The following is a 19,370-nucleotide window of genomic DNA, read 5'->3' as shown; positions in this document are numbered from 1 at the left end:
AGTACTCCACAAAGGGACTCCCTCTGGTAAGGGGGGAAATCCATCATTAGAAATTATGTTTGGTCCAGACATTTTCACCCTATAAATAAATACCCAGGCAATGCCGGGTTATCGGCTAACCTGGTTATATATATATAAAAAAATCCAGATGCCAGATTAAACCATACCAACACAGGTAGTCCTTGACTTAGAGCCACAATTGAGCACAAAATGTCTGTTGGTAAGCGAGACACTTTGCCCAATTTTACGAGCTTTCTTGCCACTGTTAATCACTGCAGTTGTTTAGTCAGGAACACGGTCGTTAAGTGAATCTGGCTTTCCCCGTTGGCAGCAATGGTCGTAAGTCACAAGTCATTTTTTTCAGGGCAGTTGTAACTTTGAATGTTTGATAAATGAATTGTTGTAAGTCAAAAACTAGCTCTATAAACTTTGACAGTCTAATGTAAGATATCAAGTATGAGTGCCTGCTCTATCAGGAGCAGAAAATTTTTATATTCAGTTCACATGTCTTTCTATCTGGGGCTAAAATAGAGAAGACTCCTTTCCTCCTTTTCCCCATCAGCCACATCTTCAATGCAAGTCAAAGCAAAACCAATTCCCACCGGAACGGTGGTGTAATCCCGGCTTGTTAAAACGGTTGCCGGATAATTAGATGGCGCACTAGGAAAATTCTGCCTAGCTGCATTCGCTAGGATGATTAGCGCCTCCAATAGGATCTCGCGGCAGGAAGCCTGCTGTGGCTGGAACTCACCTTTTCCATTTTCTCCTCTTCCTTCTCCTTTTCTTTCTCTTTCTCTTCCGTCTTTTCGGAAGAGAGCACAACCATGGTAAGTTTCCTTACAATTTGTTTCGCCTCCCCGATTTCCCGCCTGTGTTCTTCGAGGATAGCGTGGTCGGATGGCAGGAGCTAGAGAGGCAAATTTGAATATTAGCTTGGATTATTAGCTTCCAACTGCAGCCGGCAGTCAGCGGAAGTAGCCTGCTAGTACTGCACTCTAACCCCTGTGCCCATGTTATGTTTTTCAGATTTCTTTCCTAAGTATGAGAGGATGGCTCATTCTCTTATGGAGACTGTAAATAGGCTCCTAAATCAGGGATTACATGACAGAAAAGCCCCCGCGTTTGGGAGAGATTATCTTCTGCACTTAACGGAACGCACATTTTGTGGCTAAGTGCAAAATAAATAACTTACGTGCACATAAAGATCTTCCAGATCTATTAAGTTATGTTGCAAAAGGATGGCAGCGACTCTGTACAAAGAGACCGGAGTCTCTCCATTTGGTTCCTGGAGAGAAAAATATATATGCATTTTTAGGATAAATAGTTATAGTGTTAAGATCAAGAGTCTCGGCTTTCATTAGTAGGTTTTTTTAAAGGTTGAGACAGGGGTTCCCAAACCCACGGCCGAGGTGTGGCCTAATCGGAATTGTGCCACGTGAGTGGTTGGCATATGTGTGCAGCTCAATTTGCACGAGCAACGGGCTGGTGGCCACTCGTGTGTGCCGGCCTCCTCCTTGACCAAGGACGACACGGGCGTGCCAGCCCCCACCACTCGTGCAAGGGCTGCGTGTGTGAGATCACCGCTCACGTGGCCCAGTACCCTCTTTCCCTCCCGCAGCCATGCCACCAACCCACAAAGGTTGGGGAACACGGGGTGGTCATCTTATTATTTATTTTTGATAAGAATTTACACGGCCTTACACTGAATCAAAGATGTTTGAAAACACCTCTTAATTCAACTCCCTTTTGTTCATCAACTACGTAATCTATTGTTTCTTTAAAACTACCATATTTTTCAGAGTATAAGACGCACCTTTTCCCCCTCATAAAAGAGGTTGAAAATCTGGGTGCGTCTTATACATCGAATACAGCACTTTTTGCCTTCCGAAACCCCCCCCCCCTTCACCAAAATGGCCATGCATAGCCTTTAGGAGGCTTTCAGGGGGCTCCTGGGGGCTGGGGAGGGCGGAAATGAGTGAAAAACAGGGTCTTTTTTGTCCCCGGAGCCCCCAGCAGCACTCTATAAGCTTCCTAAAGGCTATCCATGACTTTTTCGAAAAGAAACAGGCCCATTTTAATGAAAAATGGACAGGTTTTTTGCTCATTTTTGGCCCCATCCCCAGGAGCACTTTACAAGACTTCTAAGGGCTATTTGTGCCTTTTTTGGCAAAAAAACGCACCCGTTTTCGGGAAGTTTGCAGAGTGCAAAAACTTTTTTTTTTAAAAAAAAATCCTCTTCAAAACCTTGTGGCGTCTTATACTCCGGTGCGTCTTATACTCCAAAAAATACAGTAATCTTGACACCGCAAAGAAAACACACACACACACACACACACACATACCACCTACACAGAGAAATATATTACTTTTTCTCTCCCTTTTAGTACAAGTAGTCCTCGACTCACAACAGTTCATTTAATGACCGTTCAAAGTTACGATGGCACCAAAGTGACTTGTGACTAATTTTCACACTGACGTCCGTTGCAGCATCCCCAGGGTCATTTTTATCAAAATCCAGAGGTGTGGCATCTGTCTCTTATTTATGACGGTTGCAGTGTCCTGAGATCACGTGATCCCCTTTTGCGACCTTCTGACAAGCAGGCGGATGCCGGATTTGCTTAACAACTGTTAAGGGGGAAGGCCAGATTCGTTTAACAACCGTTTGACTAATTTAACGACGACAGTGCTCCCCCTCAACAACCGCGGCAAGGCAAGTCGTAAAATGGGGCAAAACTCAACAAATGTTTCACTTAGCAACAGAAATTGAGCCCATGTTGGGCTCAATTGCGGTCGTAAGCCAAGGACTACCTGCATTTCATTGTGAACAAAAAAAATCACTGAGATAACGGAAGGATTTTAAGGCGTGAACTTCTGCGGTACCTGATAAAACTTGAATTTGAATCCAAGTATATGGCAGAGAGTTTGAGGTTCACACATATACATATACGACTCTATCAAAGGTACAAAAAATTCATCATATTCTGGTCGACATTCATAGACTTCCAAGATAATATCCAACACTCGGTTAGGATCCAGGTTAAAACATCCTATTAAACAGATGGGAGTTATAAAAATATTACTTTTAATCAAGACAACTAAGCAAATGAAATTAAGGAAGTATGGTCCTCTATTGAATATTAATTAATCAAATATCCTCAAGGGTGATTAATATCAGGAATATTTTTTTTAATCTGGGAAACTAAATTATAGAGGAAAGTACAAGAATTGGAAGACACAAATAGAATAGAACAAAATAAAACAGAACAGAATAAATAAAGGAGGGAATAGAGTAGAAAACAGGGAATGGATTGGGGTGGGATGGGATATGGTGGGATAGAACATAACAGAACAGAATATAGAGTAGAACAGAACGGAATAGAAAACAGGGAATGGATTGGCACAGGACGAAATAGAATAGAATGAAAACTCAAAATGTAGTAAATCTAGGACATACAGTAATATAGGGAAAACTGCAACTAGAGAATTTGTCTCAGAAAGCATGACTTACCTATTAAAGACTTAATATTCTCTAGGATCAATTCACTGGTGATATTTCCAGATAAATCTTGTCCTAGTTCAGCAATCAGTTTTGCATAGCCTTCGTTCTCTTCTCTTAATAAATTAAATTTCTGTTGCTTATAACTACAGTTCAACAAATGAAGAAGGAAGGAAGCATGAAAGTTAGAAAATTAGAAGTTGGAATAAACTGGTTATTTGTCTGCCTTATTTGTTTAATAAATTTATATGGGTGCCCATCTCAAAAAAAAAATGTCACTCTGGGCAAGTCACTTTGAACAATAATTCTTTTTTTTTTAAAAAATGTGATATATATATATATATACATACATACATACACACACACACACACACACACACACACACACACACATACATATGTGGGTTTTTTTTTATTTGTGCTGATAAATAAATAATCTGTCGTGATGGACTCTTGTGACGAGCCGAAGGACAGATGATGGAAGCAGTTAGCTTCCTCCCATAATTGGGGCTTACCAGGGGTTCATCAGCTAGCCATACCTTTACTGGGATTTGAACCTGTGCTGTATTGCATCTTAGGCAGATATGTTAACCACTAAGCCACAAGGTTCTCCTCCTTTATCAGCTGAGCCAGGGAAATAGGTATGTATTTAGTGTCACAACCCCTGGTATGCCCAAATAGGGGAGGAAGCCTACTGCTTCCTTTCTCTGTCTATCAGCTCGTCACAAGAAACCATCCAGACAGAAACCCAATATTTTAACGTAAAATATATCCCATATTTGGGCATACCAGGGGTTGTGACACTAAATACATACATACATACATACATACATACATACATATGTGGTTTTTTTTTTATTTGTGCTGATAAATAAATAATCTGTCGTGATGGACTCTTGTGACAAGCCGAAGGACAGATGATGGAAGCAGTTAGCTTCCTCCCATAATTGGGGCTTACCAGGGGTTCATCAGCTAGCCATACCCTTACTGGGATTTGAACCTGTGCTGTATTGCATCTTAGGCAGATATGTTAACCACTAAGCCACAAGGTTCTCCTCCTTTATCAGCTGAGCCAGGGAAATAGGTATGTATTTAGTGTCACAACCCCTGGTATGCCCAAATAGGGGAGGAAGCCTACTGCTTCCTTTCTCTGTCTATCGGCTCGTCACAAGAAACCATCCAGACAGAAACCCAATATTTTAACGTAAAATATATCCCATATTTGGGCATACCAGGGGTTGTGACACTAAATAAATACATACATACATACATACATACATACATACATACATACATACATATCACAAGGCATAAGAGAGGATAAGTGTTAATTGAAATAAGGGGGCTATCTCAAAACCCCAAGACCGATGACACAGGTCTTGAGGGATTTCAGGAACATTAAAAGGGATGGAGCTTTGCAGAATGTTAACGACATACTTACAAAAGTTTTGTCTTTATTTTCACAGACTTCTGATTAAACTGCTGGGACTGCTTGATAAGCCCTAATGATTCCAGAGTTTCTGGGTCCAGGCGCTCTTTCAATATAGTATCAGAAACCAGGTTCTGTAAAGAAAGGGAAACACAAGTTTTATTTACAACTGGATTAAAACTTTATTTGGCCAGAGCTGTTGAGCAAATCCTTGCAGTTGGTTGAGTGATTCTAGCTAGCCTTGCCTCTGACCTTTGGCATAGCTGTTAAGCGAATGCTTGCAGTTATTAAGTGAAGCATGCTGTGGTTAAATCTGTGACTTTGCTTGATGGAAGCTGGGTGGGAAGCTTACTAATGGTGATCACATGACTCTATAACTGACGTAAGGACATGCCAGTGGCCAAGGGCTTGAATTTTGACCATGTGACCATGAGGATGCTGCAATAATCAATAGCAATAGCAGTTAGACTTATATACCGTTTCATAGGGCTTTCAGCCCTCTCTAAGTGGTTTACAGAGTCAGCATATCGCCCCCACAGTCTGGGTCCTCATTTCACCCACCTCGGAAGGATGGAAGGCTGAGTCAACCTTGAGCCGGTGAGATTAGAACCGCTGAACTGCAGATAACAGTCAGCTGAAGTGGCCTGCAGTACTGCACCCTAACCACTGTGCCAACTCAGCCACAAGTCTCTAAATAAACGATGGTAAGTTCCAACTCTTCCAGGACAAGGGCAATTAAATGAGGGGAGGTCAGGAGAATAACTCAGTTTGATCCGGTGTCATTTATCCTGAATTAAGATTCAGAATTACAGTCAGGATTTTGCTGGACATCCGGATCTAATCCCAATTTTCAGCAGAGGGTGTTTCCGTTACAAATTGGGCAATAAAAAGTGTGGGGCATAAGTCCTAAACATTTCCAACATGCACATTTTGATCTCTTCTCCTTAAATTAAGTTTTTAACAGCAAGTAAAAAATAACTCACCAAGCACGCTAACACCAACTGCATGAACTGGTCTCTTTTGCTTTTTTCTTCTAAACAACTGGTTTCGATGTCTGCAAAACCAACGAACAGCATCCAATTAGGAAGGGCTCATATTTATCACGAAAGTCACCGTCCAATTCAGCGGCATCCAACCCTTGGCAGCTTTTAAGACTTGTGGACTTCCAACTCCCAGAATTCCCCAGCCAGGCTACCTGGGACTACCTTATAAGACTGCGCTGTGGAAGTTACTATTGGTCTGGCAATTTCAGGGATTAAAAATTATACATAATATGTGCATACATAAAACTAGCTACTATGGTAGGGCATGGAAAATAATTCATTGGCTATTGAGCATGCTCTGACTTCACAGGGAACCTATATATCTACATACCTGTATATTTGTATATTTATCTATATACATATATCTCAGAGGTGGGTTCCTACCAGTTCGCACCTATTCGGTAGAACGGGGTTCGTCAAATCTACCGAACCGGTTAAAAGAGGTTCCACCAGTGGATCCGGAAAGCAGGCCACACCTACAGAAGAGGTTCCAAACTTTTTTGAAACCCACCACTGGTCCTTGGATATGATTATTCTACACTATCATGCTCATATTTATAAAACTCAGTGTCTCTGTGAAAGGTAAGGATGACTACTGCGTTTGTGGTGCAATCAGAACATTGCGTGTGTTGAAGTTGTTTTAATGCAAACCAAAGATGCCTTTTAAAAAACAAGTGTACATCATATTCTTATGCATGCCAGTGCTGTGTGTGAGGTAATTTAAGGTGGTTCTGACAAGTGTCGTCGGCATCTTCATATCCGGTCCCATGGGCGGCAAGCCACTCCCATCCGGTCACATGGGAGGCAAGCCACTCCCACAAAGGAGGCCACACCCACAGAGGAGGTTCGAACAATTTTTGAAATCCACCACTGATATATCTATATCTTCCTAAATATGTGGATGCTTCTTCAGACTTCCATTATTCCTCTGTCAAGGGCTAAAATTTCTTTTTTGCAATCCTCAGCCTTCATGATGGCTAAACTTTTGCGCAAACCCTTTAATATATACTTTTCAAAACAAATCACTCAAGTATTTCCTGTCGATTCTTCCTTGAAACTGTTAAAAGCAGCCACACTGAGAAAATTAAAGGAAGGAGACCTACCTAATATGCAGAATACATCAGCCAGAATGGAAGGCATATCATCCCGAAATTCCTGTTAAAGGAGATTATTAGGTGAGAAACATTAAAAAAAAAATTACATCGATTCGGGCCTGCAGTTAATGTCAACCTATAATCCTAGGCCTGCAAGGGACCTTGGAGGTCTTCTAGTCCAACCCCTGCTCAAGGCAGGAAACCTTATACCATCCTGGTCAAACGGTTGTCCAATTTCTACAGGTAGTCCTCAATTTGCAAGAGTTCATTTAGTGACCAAAGTTACGACGCAGCTGAAAAGAGGGGCTTGTGACTGTTTTCCGTGCAACCATTGTGGCAGTTTCCCCCATAGTCACGTGATCGAAATTCAGACGCTGGGCGACCGACTCAGTTATGACAGTCGTAGTGTTCTGGGATCGTGGGAACCCCTTGTCAGGGTTCCAAGAAACACCCCCCAACGAAATAAAACCCCGAAGCCTGAGGTTCCTCAAACTTCCAATTTATTAGAGTTTGCATTGCTGGCAGATCTGTGAAAAGCTGAATCTGAAAGTTTCCAGGTTTTCCCCACCCAGTTGAAAGTTTACAACTGTTGCCCCATAGGCCCAACTCCATCACGTGGTCCAATCTACATGGGGCTGCCTTTGAAGAGTATTCAGAGACTTCAGCTTGTCCAGAATGCAGCCGCGCGAGCGATTGTGGGTGCACCTCGGTACACCCATGTCACACCTATCCTCCGCGAACTGCACTGGCTGCCCATTGGCCTCCGGACACGCTTCAAGATGCTAGTCGTTACGTTTAAAGCCCTACATGGTATCGGACCTGGGTACTTGAGAGACCACCTCCTGCCAATTACCTCCCATAGACCTATTAGATCCCACAGACTAGGTCTCCTCCGAATCCCATCTGCCGGCCAGTGTTGGCTGGCAACTCCCCGGGGGAGGGCCTTCTCTGTGGCTGCTCCGGTCCTCTGGAACGATCTCCCCGTTGAGATCCGGGCCCTCACCACCCTTCCGGCTTTCCGCAAAGCAATTAAGACCTGGCTGTTCCAGCAGGCCTGGGGCTGTTGAATCTCTCAGCCCCATTCAAGGGTATGACTGTTGTTGTTTTTTAAAATGTGTTTTTCTTTTTATTTTTTTATTCTGTACCCCCCTTCCCTTTTTGATTGTTAGCTGCCCTGAGTCTCTCGGGAATAGGGCGGCATACAAACTGAATAAATCAAATCAAATCAAATCAATCCACTATTCCAATGTAACCGAAGACAATTTTCAACCACTCCCCTGCAGGCGTGGTTGAAGTCCCAGAAGAAAGAACGTTGTTATGGTTCAACTTCTCCAACAAAATCCCCCCCCTCCCAATTTCCCGGGCTAAAAAATGTAGATTTGTAGATTTTGTAGATTTATTTATTTATAGGCCGCCCTTTTCCCTGAGGGGACTCAGGGCGGCTTACAATCAAAAAAGGAAGGGGGGTGTAGGACAATACCAAAAAGAAATGTGCACAAAGTAAATTAGACAGTAAAACTCAACATTCACTCAACATTCGGGAGGGGCAAAAATAAGATTATCCCCAGGCCTGACGGGCTAGCCAGTTCTTGAGGGCTGTGCGGAAGGCCTGGACGGTGGTGAGGGTACGAATCTCCACGGGGAGATTGTTCCATAGTGTCGGAGCCGCAACAGAGAAGGCTCTCCTCCGAGTAGTCGCCAGTCGGCACTGACTGGCGGATGGAATACGGAGGAGGCCAACTCTATGCGATCTGATGGGACGCAGGGAGGTGATTGGCAGAAGGCGGTCTCTCAAATAGCCAGATCCACTACCATGGAGCGCTTTATAGGTGGTGAGTAGGACCTTGAAGTGGCAGTTAGGAAGCAAAAAAGAAAATAATGGCTTCCAAACCTGACACCTCTTTTATGACTGTCTGAGAAGCAAAGTTAACAGGGAAGTCAGATTCGCTCAACCACCGTGTTACTAGCCGGACGGCCGCCGCGATCCACTGAAGAATTGTAGAGAGAAAGGTCGTTAAAACGGGGCAAAATTCACGTGGCTAAAGTCTCGCTGAACAACAGGCATTTTGGGCTCAGGCTGCGGTCGTTAAGTCCGAGGACTACCTGTACGTCGGCAAGTGTCCAAAAGCTATTACAGCACATGAACTGATTTAAGAGTTTTAAGAATGACAGCTGCCTCACGAAACATCGCCCCAAAGAGGTACCGTATATACTCGAGTATAGGCCGACCCGAATATAAGCCGAGGCACCTAATTTTACCACAAAAAACTGGAAAAGTTATTGACTCGAGTATAAGCCTAGGGTGGGAAATGCAGCAGCTACCGGTAAATTTCAAAAATAAAAATAGATACCAATAATGTTTTTGAATATTTATTTCAAAGAAAAACAGTAAACTAGCGGTGTATTCAATGAAATACTTCACTCACCTCATGATGCTGATGTCCCGCTGTGATGATGATGTCCCGTGCAGCCGCGGGAGCGATGTCCCGCCTCCTATGACACACGGCACAGTGATTCCTATCATTGGATCACTGTACCAGAGGAGGTGGGACATCGCTATGTGGCTGCTTGCCATAACAAGGAGGAGGTGGGACATCGTTGCAGAGCGGCAGGAGGGGGAGGAAGGGGAATCGTAAGACAGCCCTGCATTACATTAGAACGTGAGGAGGGGGGATGGTGCGGTGCGCGCTGCGCGGCAAACTGACACAGAGGGAGGGGAAACTCACAGGGGCACTGGGCCATTCACGAGTGTCACCCAGCGGCATGGCCCCGCCCCTTTTTCTCCTCCATTTCGGGCAAATTTTTCACTGACTCGAGTATAAGCCGAGGCGGCTTTTTTCAGCCCAAAAAGTGGGCTGAAAAACTAGGCTTATACTCGAGTATATACAGTAAATAAAATGTCCTTAACCTTCCAACTCAGACCTATTAATTACATTTAGGGCAGGACGCCAGTTGAATTAAAAACTGACTTCAGCAGCAAAGTTGAGTGTGACAGTGGATTTAACTATTTAAGTATATCGCTGCCAGCAATTTGGCAGTTCGAATCTCACCGGGCTCAAGGCTGACTCAGCCTTCCATCCTTCCGAGGTGGGTAAAATGAGGACCCAGATTGTTGGGTAAGAGGCTGACTCCGTAAACCACTTGGAGAGGGCTGTAAAACACTGTGAAGTGGGATATAAGTCTAAGTTTTATTGCTATTGCTTCTAAACAAGGAGCATTTCAAAGTGTTTTGCCTTGAGCAGGGCTGCGTTTCCAACTACTCTGATTTGGAGCCTAAGAGTAGCGACCGCTTAATTAAAGTGCAGACCTGAAGCGTTAATCATAAACCACGGTCGGCTTTCCGAGTGCCCAAAGCTAAAACAATATAATTATGTCAAAATGGACACGAATCAGTAACAGCTTCTAGGGCAACAGGCTTGAAGTTAATAGGTCAACCATCCAGCCTTTTCCCCCGGGAGCTTTTTATTTCAGCCATCTTGAAAGGAGGAGGATCAAAGGACTTCATTTTCTAGAATTCGGTTTTCTTCTCGACTTTTAAACCAAGAACTTTTGCACCGTAAGTTTTTTTTAAAGTTTGTTTGCCACCAAAGTTAAAGCAGTACTACAGGTTCAGAATGTTGTCCTTCAATCTGGGAAACTTGCAAAGGCAGGTAGTCCTTGATTTACAACAACGAAGCCTAGAATTTATGCTGCTGAGTGAGAAATTTGTCCGACGAGTTTTGCCCCGTCTTAAATGATTTTTCTCGCTGCGTTGGTTAAGTCAATCCTTGCGGTTGTTAAATTAGGGACACAGTTGTTAAGGTAATCTGGCTTCCTCATTGCTGGTCAGGAGGTCACCAAAGATGATCTCGTGTTTTCAGGACACCAGAACCATCATAAATATGAACCAGTTTTCAAGCACCCAAATGAAAACCATGTGACCACAGGGATGCTGCAAAGGTGTGGGAAAATGGTCCACCTTTCGTTGTAACATTGAATGGTCATTAAATGAACTGTTGTACATTGAGGACTACCTGTGGAGCCAGGCTGCAACTGTCAGAATTTCCAACCAAGGTGATCAGCAGTCATCCTGGCTGAGAGAATTTGGGGAGGTGATAGTTCCCACTTATCTATTTAGTACATGGCGATGTTATGTCAGCCAGGAAGCTACAATACCAATGCAGAATAGCAGCTTGGCTGCCTAAGGCTGCCAATTCTGTTTGGTTCATGCTCATGAGCTTCTCAAGGTGTTGTGGCCTGCCAGCAGAGTTGGCAGCAGATTCGGACAGTGAGGAGGTTGGGGAGGAAGATGGGCCAGTCCTGGAGTCTGGGGAAGGCTCTGATGAAGGCTCTGTGTCGGAGGCAGAGAGGAGGCCAGGGCCATCTGATAGTTATCAGCTGCCTTCAGAGTCAGACATCAGTGTGGCAGGCGAACAGCTGGAGCCTGTTCCCAGTGTGCGCTTGCGCAGAGTTGCCAGACGAAGGGAACAGCTAAAGAACGGGGGTCGGCTTGGGAGTAAGGCCACAGGTAGATGATGAATGGCCCCTCCCAGAGGAAATAAAAGAGGAGCGAAAGGGGAGTGGAGTTTGCAGGAGACAATTAGTTCGCTTCATTGGTTCGTGACTCTCCGAGACTCCTTGCCAAGTTTTTGCAAATATCGGCCTGGCAGCTCTCCAAGCCAGATAAGGTCTGTGACTGCAAATCCTCCCTTGAAAGACTTTGCTGGATGTGAATGAGCAGAATTCACAGTCAATTAATAAAAGGTTTTTTTTTTCCGGAACAAGGAGTTTGCTTCATGCTCTTGGGCAGCCTAGGTCAGAACAGGTGTTGACAGAAGGGGTCTAGCTATCTCCACCCCAGAAAGAAAGCCGAGTAGCTTTCCTGCTGCCTTATCCAGGGTCCCCTCCCTCCACCAAAGCCACCTCACAAATCTGCATTGCCACTGGGGAAATGAAGCACCAACAGGGTTTCTTCTAACAGTGCACACAAAGTTCCGATTGCCTCCCCACCGAAGTGGTACCTATTTTTCTACTCGTGTGGGACATGTTTTCGAATTGCTAGGTGGGCAGAAGCTGAGAGTCAAGTGACGGGAACTCACTTCGTCACGCTGTGCTGGGATTTGAACTTGCCGCAGCAAAGACCGTTTCCGATGTCATTAAGCCACAGATGGCAATAGCACTTAAATTTATATAACACTTCATACTGCTTTACAGCCCTCTCTAAGCGGTTTACAGAGTCAGCCTCTTGCCCTCAACAATCTGGGTCCTCATTTTACCCACCTCGGAAGGATGGAAGGCTGAGTCAACCCTGAGCCTGGTTAGAATCGAACTGCCAAATTGCAGGCAGGCGGCAGTCAGCAGAAGGAGCCTGCAGTACCGCACTCTGCTATTGTGCTCCATCACACTTACAATTCCCACTAAATTGGAGCATGTCAGGCTGTTGTAATATAGTTCCTTGTGTAGGTGTGTGTCACCCATGGCCCAGTTCATACCTGGGCATGCAGAGCCACGCTGAACCACACAGGAGAAAACAAACTCCTAAAACCCCATAACATCCTGATAGTGCATAACATAACATTCTCAGATGTGCCCTACCAATGACGCCCAGGATTTGACCATATATAGACAGAACTTCCCTGAGCAGTAGATTAGAAATTGTACTTTTACAGGCTGTTTTTAACCACATGCTATTGCTCCTCCTGCCTTTGTCCTATCTCAATAAAAGGGGCTCTCAGACCCCCAATCTGGGTCGCTCCATCCCAAGAAAGATCGTGTCCTGTCTTTTCTCCACATTGGCCTCATGGACGAACCACGGGAACGTTACATCAGGCTAAAAGGCAGTTGCTTTAGGAACTACTACCGAAGTAGAAATAAATACTTACTATAATATCATTAAGAACATTTGATGCTTGGTCATGCTTTAGATTTCCCTTGACCACGTGGTACGCAAGCTCATAGAGCGCCTGCTGGACACCTGGGAGGCAAGACAAAGAGGGACTGAATAGTATATTCCAAGGAATATTACTGATACATATTTTAAAACCGCGCCGTATTTCCTCAATGTAAGCCATTTCTAATTATTTGTAAGTTGCAGTTGTCGGTTATGGAAAAGTATATGACAGATTTTGATTACCTCCCACAGACCCATCAGATCTCACAGGGTTGGCCTCCTCCGGGTGCCATCTACCAGCCAATGCCACCTGGCTATTACCCGGGGGAGGGCCTTCTCTGTGGCAGCTCCGGCCCTCTGGAATGAACTCCCCGCAGGGATTCGGACCCTCACCTCTCTCCAGGCCTTCCGAAAAGCCGTCAAAACCTGGCTTTGCCAGCAGGCCTGGGGGTGATGAGTTCCCTCCCCTCTCGACATGTATGGTTGTGCGACTGTTGCTTATTTTTATTATTTGTATTTCGTTCTTATGTTCCCCTTTTTTCCTTTTTGAATTGTTCGCTGCCCTGAGTCCTCCCGGAGAAGGGCGGCATATAAATAATAAAATTCTATTCTATTCTATTTTTTATTTTTTTTACAGTTTGACCTCAGTTACGAAAACCCCCAGGGTTTTTACTCACCTCTAAAAGTTGCATTTTCAGAAAGAACGCGACAGAGCTGCAAGCTGAAAGGAAACGGACATTGTTTAGTATCCAGAATTGGTGAAGGGTTTGCCTAGTGCAGGGGTCTGCAACCTTAAACACTCAAAGAGCCACAAAGGTCCTAACCGGGAAGCCCCCATTTAATTCTAAAGCCGACTGGAAATCCGGTCCCCCCACCATAAGAGTCTCCTTCTCACACAGCGTCCTTTTTCCTCTACCTGTCCTAACCGAAAGCCCTATCAATTGTAGAGCCGACCGGCAACAGGGAGCCGCAGCAGAGGGATGAAAGAGCCACATGCAGCTCCAAAGCCACGGGGCTGTTGACCTCTGGCCTAGTGAAATCTATTCTTGCGGCTAGTCATAATATTTTAATGTTCAATCAAACGCTGGGGACAAATCAAAAGGAAAACAATTAGGTCAATTCCCTGAGAAAGGATGCCATTAAACAGCTACCAATTTGTGGCTGATTAAAGGTCAGGCCATTGCATCATTATGGTCTGTAATTCATGAAAACCCCTTCCTTTGTAAGAAATATAGTCAGACCTAGGAAATGTTTAAAAGAAAATAAGAACTGTGCCCTTTGATTGTAACATGCAACGGGAATAATATTTTGAACGTAGAGTTGAAAAGATGACATGAAGCTTTATTGATAATCAACATTTTAGGTTAATTTTAAGTACTGTAGCAGAATGAGGGACTATGGATATGTAGCGGAGATCCTTTTTTAGACGCTATCAAAACCTTATTTCTTTTTTTAAGTGAATAAAACTTTTGTGGAGGTTTTTATTTATTACAACTTTGCCAAGCAAGAAAACTCTCCTAATTACAGAATGCTATAAAAACATAAACATTGGGAGAATTACTAAATTTTAGATTTAAGCTTTAATGATTACATTTTAAATTACATTTTCATATTATACATTTTCATCTCGGCAACGTACTTTTAAAAGGCTTTTAATTCAAATGGAGCATCTATGTAGTTGATGCTTTGAAAGCTGAATTTTGTTTCTTTAAAGTAGTACATCCAAAATTGGAGCTCTTAAATCCAATCTGATGCTCAAAAATTAACACTTCACTACACAGTCAAAGCTCTAATGGTGAAGAGCTGTGGATTCTTTTCTAAATTTTGAATTTCAGGCAGTTTCTCGGAGATTCTAAGAATCTACTAATAGCGTCTAAGCATATTATTACTTAAAGGCAAACTCACTCTGTTTTTAAGTTTTACAAAATGAATTTGTCCTTAAGCAGTAATTCTAAACCAAGCACTAACTGAAAGGGTTCTTTGGACATTCTTTTCTATAAACAAAATAAAATCATCATTTGTCTTCATTTTTTGCTGTAATAAGTATGAAAGAAAAACACTGAAATTGACTGTCATGTAAAATTATGGAGGAATTGCTATTAATCATAGCCTATCACTACTTATAGCAATATTCACAGCTGCCAGCTAAGCCAGGCAAACAGCTGTTCTATTAATTGACAAATCAGTTAGCAAAAGAGGATGGGTGAAAAAAAAAAGAGGGAGTTTGAAACATTCCATAGACAAGTGACGCTTGACCAAAGTTGCTTTGAAGTTTTGCTATTGTTAATGTCATGCAAATAACAAAGATCAACCCCTAATTTCTACCAGATGAATACAATGACTGAAAACAAAAGGCCACTGATTAGATAGTCCTCGACTTACAACTGAGCCCAACATTTCTGACGTTAAGTGAAAGTTGAGTTTTGCCCCATATATTTATTTATAAAAGTTGAGTTTTGCCCCATATATTTATTTATATTTATATACACATACAATACACACACATATACAAACACACACACACACACACACACACATATATACATACACACATATATATACATACACATACATATATACATACATATATACATACATACATGCATATACACACACACACACACACACATATACATATATATATTTAGTGTCACAACCCCTGGTATGCCCAAATATGGGAGGAAGCCTACTGCTTCCTTTCTCTGTCTATCGGCTCGTCACAAGAGACCATCCAGACAGAAACCCAATATTTTTACTGTTGCCTTTGTTACATTTGTGTTGTATTTGTGTCCTTTATTTATTTATCAGCACAAATACAACACACACACATATATATATATATACATACATACACACACACAAATTTTGAGTGCAGGCATCAGAATTACACTTTTAATGTGTGCCAAAGTAGTCCCAGAATAAAGTGGCAATAAATGTTATCTCATCTATCTTGTCTTTTTCTGCCAACTTTCTCACCACAGTTATTAAGTGAATTACTGCAGTTTTAGATTAGCAGCACTGTTGTTAAATGAATCTGGAATCTCCTTGAACTTTGCTTGGGTCGCCAAAGGGGATTACACCAGGACACTGCAACCGTCATAACTATGAACCAGTTGCCAAGCATCTGAATTTTGATCAGGTGACTATGGGGCTGCTGCAACGGTCTTAAGTATGAAAAGAGATGCAAGTCGCTTATCTTATCTTTGAATGGTCACTCAATGGATTGTTGACCATCAATATTGAAGTGAACAAAAGAGATCCCAATTTTGTATTCCTCTCGGCCGTTAATTCACATTGTGAGGCTGTAGGATCTGGGATTGTCAACTGACTGGATCCTTCGTGTTTATCAATTTCATGTCTTCCATTTTCAACTTCCCAACTTCCATCGATTAGTTCTTCACTACTGTCTTCCCTTCTCTCCATGTTAGCTGAAATTTGCAAGCACCAGAAGGAAGTACAAATGTCTTCCATTTCAAAACTGCCTTGGCACTTGGTGAACTCTGTTGGGCTTGTGCGAAGATTTAAAAAAAAAAGATCCAGAAAAGCAGTAGATGATTTCTTGTATTAATGACGATACGAACTAATTCAATATACTTCAAAGCTGGCAACTTTTAAAATGTGTGGATTTCCTCAACCTGTATTCCTCAACTTTTGGGAGCTGAAATCCATACATCTTTTAAAAGTTGCCAAGTTTGAAAAACAGGGGATTAGAGGATATAAAAAAATAATAATCTTGGTATAATATATGCCCTTGAGATTACTACTCTGTAAAGTGGAGGTTATGTACACTATATGGCTTCTTTCATTAGTGTCAAATCTTTTAGGAACCTAATACCTTACTCATGATGGAAGGGGGTTAATTTTGCTCTTTGTTCTCTTTGAAGATTATGCACTTGGAATGTAAGTTTCATCTAAGAAGGACGTACTTACACTATCAGAATTAAGGGCTATATCTAAAAAAAACCACTGGAGCGGTTCTTCACCAAATACTTTTAAAATTTCTACGATAATAACCATGTGAAAAGGAGTATAGATTTGCCATCCCTAGTGTGGTTATGATAAAGAGAAGGCAGTTTTAAACAAAAAAAAAAATGAATATATTTGGGAAACTCTGTTAAGGCCTTTTATTAATTCGAAATGAGGAGACACCAGATAACCTAATCAGGCCTAAAATTGCATGGCTCATTTTAATTACTGGACTTTAGATGAAGAAAACTTCCAGTTCTTAGTGAACATTGAAAGACTAATGCCATGTTTCCCGAACTGTCACTCTGAAGTTCCGCAGGTTATTTTGAATTTTCAAGGGAAGCGCCTCAATACTGAACATCTGTCGCATAGTGCGCAAATTACTAGTCTAATATCACTATGCTTCCCTCAAAAATATTAAAATATGCCATTGGTGCCCTGGTGAAATTCATGGTTCTGTTACATTTCGGAGTTTCCGAGCTGTGCTATTACATCTTGGAGAAACTGTACCACACTATGAAGAACCCCCGAGTGGCGCGAACCAAGAACATTTTGAAACCTCTCTACTAATTCCTCTACACAGGGATTGTAAATAATTGCAGCATGTTATTCCTTATTGGAATTCTATTCGTCTGTTGGTTTAAAATGCCCATTTCCAGCGTTAACCTGCCTTAGCTACATTGAATCCTGATGCCAACACTCTGCATCTTAACTTCCGTTATCGGTCACAATATCCTTTTCTGCAAACGAAGGTGTTCAGATCCATGTTTTAAAGCGAGCTGGGTCTTAAATTGGCAACACAAGTTAAGAGGACAAATAATAGAGCACACCGGAGAGTTGATAATAAGGGGCACTAGGGAAATACCAACCGTTGTGTTTGTGCACAGATAAGTTACATAAACAAGTCAATGCTTCTTATCCAGATTAACCCTATTTAGCAGTGTTCTCCTGCAGAAATATGGGCGTATTAAAACAGTTTCCACGGCTGCATTTTCTGGTCTAAACCTTGTCACACAAAAAATTAGATGTAAATTGTAAATTCGGAGGGATCAGAAATGCAGCCAAGTGGCAAGTCAATGACCAGTCCACATTTTTTAAAGCAACTGACCAAAGAATGATCACGAACAACATTGTTACACCATAATTTGGCCTCTGCTTATATGTATGCTTTTATGTTTATTAATCCAAATGTACTTTTGATGTCTCCATTAGGGAAAAAAAAAACACCCTAATATTATCTATCTTTCCATCTGGAAATTGACCATTAACATTACCATAAAACTGTACAGTAGTAGCCAAAATTGTAGAAACCTTTTGGGAAAAGTGTAGAATATTTTTGAGGTTTGATGGCTAATAACACCCCTTTTTCAGCAGTAGTACCATAAAATCATATATCCACGGAAAGATAATTTAATCAAGAATGTAAGGTCACAAAGTTGGTTCAATTATCTGTATTCTATGAAAAGTTATAGCCAAATGGAGCCAGCAATCAAACCCAGTTAATAGAAGCAATCATTCAATCTTGATTTCACGTTATAACAGCTGCAGAAGTAAAAAAAACTTGGTTCACTTGATGGGAAGACGTTGTAAGGCCATAATTCATGCTAAAGGTTACCCAACTAAGTATTAACTCACATGGTGATAATTTTTGCATATCTCGTTTTTTCTACGTGTTTCACTTTTCTTCTTTATAACTGCTATTGCAATAGCAAATCCTTCAGAAAAAGTATTGCATTACATTCTTGATTAAATTATCTTTCCATTGATAGATAATTTTATGGCGTGACCCATCAAAAGGGCGAATGACAAAACCGCGCCCGACTAAACCGCGTAGCTGACGTCATCAACGCGGCGACAACAGCCAGCGCAGAGAAAGAAGGGCGCTTTAAATAGCGCGTTGAAAGAAAGCCGATTCAATTTAAGATAAGGGTTAGGTTTAGGGTTAGGTTAAGGGTTAGGGTTAGGTTAAGGGTTAGGATTAGGTTTAGGTTAAGGGTTAGGTTTAGGATTAGGTTTAGGGGGGTTAGGTTTAGGTTTAGGGGTTAAGTTTAGGTTTAGGGTTTACAGAGTGCTTCTGTCTCTGCGCTGTTGTCGCCCTGTTGATGACATCAGCGATGCGGTTTTGTCGGACGCGGTTTTGTCCTTCGCCCTTTTGTCGGTGAACCATTTTATGATACTACCCCGCCAAAAAAGTGGTATTATTAGCCATCAAACCCCAAAATACTGTACTTTTCCCAAAAGGTTTTCACAATTTTGGCTACTACTTGTGTAGTAACAGGGCTTATTGTGATTAGATTAACGCACATTGCTTCATTATTCACACTAGTTTCATCCTTATCAATAAAAACTGCTAAAATAACCCAAATGATTATCAACGAGCATGTTAGTGTTATGTGCAAACTAGTTACTTTGGATTGTTCTTGACTAACCTGTATATTTTGGGGCCTTTAAAAGGAAAATATTACAAAAATTC

General features: G+C 42.1%; 1 protein-coding gene across 1 annotated transcript in view; it reads right to left on the bottom strand.

Moving 5' to 3' along the window:
* The window catches only part of THOC2 (THO complex 2), a 60,662-nt gene that overhangs the window by 37,926 nt on the left and 3,366 nt on the right, over positions 1–19,370 (bottom strand). The window contains exons 2-10 of the mRNA XM_032227561.1: positions 13,609–13,652; positions 12,924–13,015; positions 7,072–7,123; positions 5,909–5,979; positions 4,938–5,059; positions 3,509–3,642; positions 2,881–3,047; positions 1,193–1,285; positions 752–907 (exon numbers count right to left, since the gene is read on the bottom strand). Of these exons, the coding sequence (XP_032083452.1) occupies positions 752–907; positions 1,193–1,285; positions 2,881–3,047; positions 3,509–3,642; positions 4,938–5,059; positions 5,909–5,979; positions 7,072–7,123; positions 12,924–13,015; positions 13,609–13,652 (931 nt within the window). The remainder of the gene's footprint in view (positions 1–751; positions 908–1,192; positions 1,286–2,880; positions 3,048–3,508; positions 3,643–4,937; positions 5,060–5,908; positions 5,980–7,071; positions 7,124–12,923; positions 13,016–13,608; positions 13,653–19,370) is intronic.

This window comes from Thamnophis elegans, chromosome 12 (assembly GCF_009769535.1).
Source record: "Thamnophis elegans isolate rThaEle1 chromosome 12, rThaEle1.pri, whole genome shotgun sequence".
Lineage (NCBI taxonomy): Eukaryota > Metazoa > Chordata > Lepidosauria > Squamata > Colubridae > Thamnophis > Thamnophis elegans.
This window is presented reverse-complemented; position numbering and strand designations above follow the sequence as displayed.